The sequence below is a fragment of the Fukomys damarensis genome, unplaced genomic scaffold, assembly GCF_012274545.1.
Source record: "Fukomys damarensis isolate Sample0158 unplaced genomic scaffold, DMR_v1.0_HiC HiC_scaffold_37, whole genome shotgun sequence".
NCBI lineage: Eukaryota > Metazoa > Chordata > Mammalia > Rodentia > Bathyergidae > Fukomys > Fukomys damarensis.
Genome location: NW_022900949.1, coordinates 59,508,866 through 59,514,865, shown reverse-complemented (window position 1 = coordinate 59,514,865; position 6,000 = coordinate 59,508,866). Strand labels below are relative to the sequence as shown.

Below are 6,000 nucleotides of genomic sequence, written 5' to 3'. Positions count from 1 at the left end.
AAAAAAAAAAAAAAAAAAAAAAAAATCCAAGTTTTAAGGAAAATTCATAAATCTAGACCTAGAAAAGACAGACATCAAAGAAGAGAACAACCAAATGAATATTACAGTATTGTAGTCTCCTGCCTCACCATAACAGTTCTTTTCCTCTTTTTACTTCCTAGAGAGCAAACACACAAAATCTCTTTAGAGCCACTTAAATCATTCTTTATTTTGTATAGTCATTTGTATATTGCCTTATTTCTTTACCAAACTCCTTCAGAGCAGAAATGCTACTTCACACGGCACAATAAGCATTTGTTTTAGCTACTAGGTTAGAAGAATCAAGGGAGTTTCTGGGGAAAATATTGTAAACTGTGAAACATTTTCAAAGATTCGTTGCAGGTGATATCATGTGTTGGTGGCAACAATAGCAATAACTCATGGTGTTTTGGCAGGGGAATGCAGAAACTTGTTTTCTCTAACAGTCACTAGTGATTTGCTTCACAGTTCCCTTTCTGTCATTGCCGTATCAGGATGCACAACTTGAAACTATATACCTGCTTTCCCCATTTCCGGAAGAAAAGCATAAAAGTTACCTCATATGATGATAATTTCTTTATTCAACTCCCCTGGCTCCAGTTTGCCCCATCTTCATGTGTCCTAACACTATAAATATTGTCAAATAGAATTTTTTTCACAAATGCCAAATAACACACCACTGAGATTCGACAGTTGTTGTTTTACTAAACTTGCCTTTTAATAGCTTTCCATTGACCCGTCTCTCTGCCAATTCATCAATTCACCTCATTGATGTGATGCATCTCATAGTAGATTGCAAATATCAGTAAATGTCCCTCTACGTATTTTAGCCTCCACATCACTGAGTTCAAAGTGTACTAATTCTTTTTAATGCTTAGAGGTAAATTTTATATATAATGAAATGTGCAAACCTTAAATATGAATATATGAATTTCAAAATGTATAGACTTACATGAGCTAAGTACAGAATCAACTCATGCAGCTCATGCAAAGAAATTTCCCATGCCTCTTCCAGGTTAGTCTTTGACCCTGATAATTCACTCTTGAAAATCTGTGCTGAGAACATGCTAGTTGTCATAAATGAAAAAAAATCGTTTCTGGATTTAAAGGCACAATAGTTTGTATGGTGGCAGAAACAGGTGCATTATCCCAGTCAGGAAATACTCTAATTTTTCTTCCTTTAAAATTTACCTTGAATTCAGGTAAAAGCACATTTCAACCTCATTCTTGCTTGACAGAATTCGGTTTAAGCTTCTTGTGGCTCAGTCCCGGGGAGTTATTTCTTCAAGTCTGGTGGTCCCTGCATTAGAATTTGTCTTAGTCTACTTATGTGGTTAAAACAAAATACCATAGCCTGGATGGCTTATAAACAATACAGAATTTATCACACATAGTTCTGGAAGCTGGGAAATCGCAAATGCCAGCCCCTGCAGATCCATTGCCTACTGAGCTTCTTGGTTTATGTTGTCTTCTCACTATACTGATAGAAAGGGCCAAGGCAGCTCACTTCCATCTCTTTTATAAGGATGTGGATCCTATTCATGAGGGCTCTGCTTTCATGACTTAATCCACTGCAATGGCCCCATCTCCTGCTACCATCACATTGGAAATTAGTTTTCACTCTTAAGAATTTTGAGGGGGTAGTCAGACAACAGCAGCACTGTTTGCTCGAGATTAGAGTCTCACTGTGTTGTCCAGGCTGGCCCCATCCTCTCAGTCCTTAGCCTCGGCTTCTTGAGTACTTGGGATTACCTTCAGGCTCGCCATACCTGGCTAGCAGCATTATTTTATGGAGCATATGCACTTGTTCACTTGATATGAACCAGGAAATAATACTTGTTTCTTTGTCTTCCTTACTTTGATACTTTTTTGTTGGTGATATATATGCCATAATGTTCTTAAGCCTTAGTTTCCATATCTGTAAGATAACAGTGTTGAGGAAATGATCTCTTGAGGTCCCATTTAAATATGTTATTTTCACTGGGAACAGAAGCCACGAAGCCTTGAGAAGAAAAGAATCTCTGTGTTACATGGACTGTGCTTAAAATTAAAAGCTTATTGATATTTTTAAATAAAAAATAAATGTGAATGTATTTGGGCAAATTGCTCTTGCTTAAATGTTCTTGGGACAGATGGTTTTTGTTTAAAGTTTTTTGTGCTGGTAAATCATAATTTAAATTATTACACAAAGTCCTTTCCAATGAAGAAAAGGACTCTCTTTATAGTCATGAAGAGAAACCTGCTTGATCTGTTCTGCTTTTTGTCTTTTTTATATCTCTGGGGAGGATTTTTTGACAGGATTTGGGATGCAATTGTCAGAAATGTGTTCTCCCAGAGCTACTTCTGAGTCACTTCCACTATTTATGGAACAGCAACTGTGAAGTGGGATCGTGTTTAGACTTTCTTTTTAACAAAACAGATAAATGTCTTTAGGAGCTTATATAACATATCCCAGAGCCCTCTTTTTTTAAGAAAACAGAGCCAAAAGTGACTTTTTAAAGGTTTGTACAGCCTGGAAGCATGCTTCCTAGTATTCCGATTTATAGGCTGGGAACCTGAGACAGTAGACTGTCAAGGTGGTCACTTAAGTAAAGTTCCAACAGTCTTTGAAGTTAGAGCCGTTCTGTCTTGGAAACTGGGATTGCGCCTTCTCTAGTAAACGAGAGATCCCCACCTCATCTTATCTACTGTCGCCTTCCCTAGCTCACACTGTAAGACTCCAGAACCTTCATGGGTGATTGTGTATGTAGCAAGGCAGTGCACACAGAAGTCTCTGTACCGTGTGGATCGCCCAGTAGAGAAGGGTGGAGCTTGAGGTGGAAGTATATTGTTTCCTTTCCCTGAAACATTTCTGTCTTTCCTATATCTTGTAGTAGGCAGACTGGTTATCTACCCCAGCCTCTGTTTCATTCAAGCTGTCACTGTGCAGTCGGCCGAGGAGCAGCCTAGAAAGTCCTGCTCTCGGCACGTGGCCACCTTTCTCCTAGACTCAGAAGGGCTGTGCGCCTAGGGGACGTCTCTGCAGGGCTTTTCCTTGAACCTGGTACTGAAATTGGAGTCTGTGGGAACACCAGGACTTGAGCCTTCCCTGACATCTGTATTCCCCTGACAGAAAGTCTGAAATTCATGGGCATGTGAATTCATCAGTGACTTCAATTAAGAGTGTGGGCTTTTCTCCTGTTTGAGTCTCTAGTAACAAAAAATTAACAATATTTAGAAAAGTAATGTTTTGCTCTTTGCAAGAAAGAGAAACATTGTTATAAAATTTAAAATACACTACAAATATTCATAGTACAAACAGTTCCTTACGAGAGTGCTTGATATAAAAACTTGTCAAACGTTGGTTTCATTTCTCAGGCAAAAGTAGGTTTTTCTTTCTGTATCATAATAAAGACTGTGATTATTGGTACTAGGAAGAGCTTTTGAAAAGATAGATTTTGAAATAGCTTAAAATATTATCTCTCTCAATTTTTTAAAATTTGGTGACTTAAATTCTGTCACATTTTTATTGAGTACCATTTATGTGTTCAGGGACATTTTGTTAAGAAGTAAAAAAACCAATTGCCTATGACAACTGAGGAATGTAGATAAGGAAATATTATTTTAACAAGGTTTTTCCTCCCTTAATTTTCTGTCATTAAGTCACTTTGAAGGATATCTCCTGGGATGGCCTTGAAGCCACTTAGAAATGGACTCCAATCCACCCCCCCGAAGACTAGATGTTGAAATTTATATTTCCTTTAATTATTATCTGTGAGTCCAGAATTCTTTCCTTTACTGTCTCTGAGGTAGGATGGTCTGTTTCAAGGATCATATGTACTGTATTGGTGTTGTTTATATAATAAAGTCGCAGCATTAACATACATATGTATAAAGCCTTAATTTTTTAAATGTGCAAATTAGAATCCAAATTTAGTTTTCATGAAAATGAATAAATTATTCTGACCTTAATATTTTCATATGCTCTCTCCCTAAAAAATTATAAATAGTTATTTCTGTTTGACTTAATAGCAGCTGAGATTCAAAAATAAGTGGGGGTTCTTCAACAATTTCAAAATAATATCTTTTAATGAGTCAATACCTTCCCTTATAATGTTGACAAACACTTTAAAAACCCCAACTCTGAAAGCAGGCTTTCATTATCAATACTCAGAATGGATTCCTTCCCGTTAGCATGTTAAAAGTTCTGAAGTGATCTTAGAGGCCTCGTGTTTTGAACGAGCACCAACCAAGCAGTGTTAATGGGCAGGAAGGATGATGCCGGAGGTTAGAAATGTTCAACTGCAGCATTGATTTGTGTCTGTCTCTTTCCCTCTCCCTGGCCGGCCCTTTTCTCTTTAATGAGGACTAGAATGTTTCCACATCAGTTAACTGCCTTCATAAAGCACCAGAAGGTCACAGCAGCCCCAGACCGATCCTGTTCTTTGTGCCTATAATATAATTGGCTGATTGTGCGGGGGATGAGCCCGCCCCTGCCCCAGCCCGGTCCCAGCTCCCTGTTCCAAGCCTGCCTCACTGGTTTCCGAGGAGCCGAGCTCTTGGTCGCTGCGCGCTCGCTCTCCGGCACAGGCGGTGCCACTGCGCAGGTTGATCAGCGGAACAGCATCCATTTTAATCTGCGGGGAGCCCCTGCCTACCAGGGCGTGCTCGCCTCGCCGTGGATGCTCCGCGCTCTCCCTCCGCAGCCTCGCTGAGCGGTCCTGCTTGGGGTCTGCGCCCTAGGATGCACTGAGATGGTACATCAGGAGAACTGCTCGTACCAGGTAGGACTTACAGCCTGATCTTGAGGCCGGCATCCTTTGGGAGAGGCCTTCCTCCTCCAAAGCAGCAGGTTGCCTCTTTCCGGATTTTCAAGGGATTTTGTCATCCCCAGCGTGGCTTCGGCCTTCATTGCCTACAGTATCTGAATTGTAATTAGGCTTTCTGGGGAGTAATGGGGCAGAAAACACTGCTTCCTTGGCCTTTAAAGCATTTGTGGAATCCATGGAGATGATGTGTGCTTTGCACATTCTGTATGTCTGTGCCATAAGAGGGACTGCTTTGAACTATAATTGAATTGAAGGGGATTCGGAGGAAAACCTGGTGGAATTTCACATGGTTAGCATTGAAAATATAGGTCTTGATCATTGCATAGGATGTGAATTACTTTTCTTCTAGTTTTTAGGATAGTCTTTAAGAAAATTACGGAAATAATCTTAGAAATTTTTGAAAAATCAGCCAGCACGCACTTGACATTTAAAGTTGTACTTGTATGTCTTTATGAACTTATTTTTAGCAGTGTGTTGTTCTAAACGTTTATAAGAATATGCATTAAGATGCCACAAAGAAAAAAATTAATAAGACATGTTCAACTATGTGCCAATTTAGTATCTGGAGTCACGAATTAAACACTTAGGCAGTTTTAAATGATCCCTCCCAGAATATTTAATAACTCCTGCTTAGGACTTGGACTGTTGAGGCAACAAAAGTAATCTCATTGTAAACAGCCAGCAAAAATTTTCTCAGAGAAATTGCTCTTTGCAGCAGCGGGTGTGACTAGTTCAGGTCCTGGCTAGTTAATATTGGGGTGTTACTCACCGGACCTAGTTTAGAAGCTCTAAGGAACCAGTTCTGTACTTAACAATGCCCCTTCCTTGTGTGAGGTACTTACCTGAGACAAGCAGGTGTTTCTCATAAGGTCCGATTTCACAGGGGTAAATGTATTCAGGCAGAATGGTACATTTCACCAGACTCAAGGCAGTGGCTTGTAGTTAGGTAAAACATGCCTATAAAATACATTTATATGCTTTTACTCTGCTTAGTAATGGGAATTTTATAATTATAGGGATGCTTTCTAGTGTTCTCATTTTATAGGACATTTAGGTACACAGATCCTAAAAAAATCAAGATTTGTGCTTCATGGGGATTCTTTCCTGAGAAAGGATCAGAGATCCTGAGAAAACAATCACACATCACTCCTACATAACACAGTGGTATTACAGG

At 39.4% G+C, this 6,000-nt stretch overlaps 1 protein-coding gene across 2 annotated transcripts in view; it reads left to right on the top strand.

Moving 5' to 3' along the window:
- The window catches only part of LOC104861674 (IQCJ-SCHIP1 readthrough transcript protein), a 571,872-nt gene that overhangs the window by 507,402 nt on the left and 58,470 nt on the right, over positions 1-6,000 (top strand). The window contains exon 1 of one of the 2 annotated variants that reach the window (XM_033759716.1): positions 4,524-4,781. The exons of the other annotated variant lie outside the window; for it this stretch is intronic. Coding sequence (XP_033615607.1) covers positions 4,752-4,781 — 30 coding nt within the window. The 5' untranslated portion in view covers positions 4,524-4,751. Of the gene's footprint in view, positions 1-4,523; positions 4,782-6,000 lie in introns of those variants that run through there. 2 annotated transcript variants of the gene reach the window in all.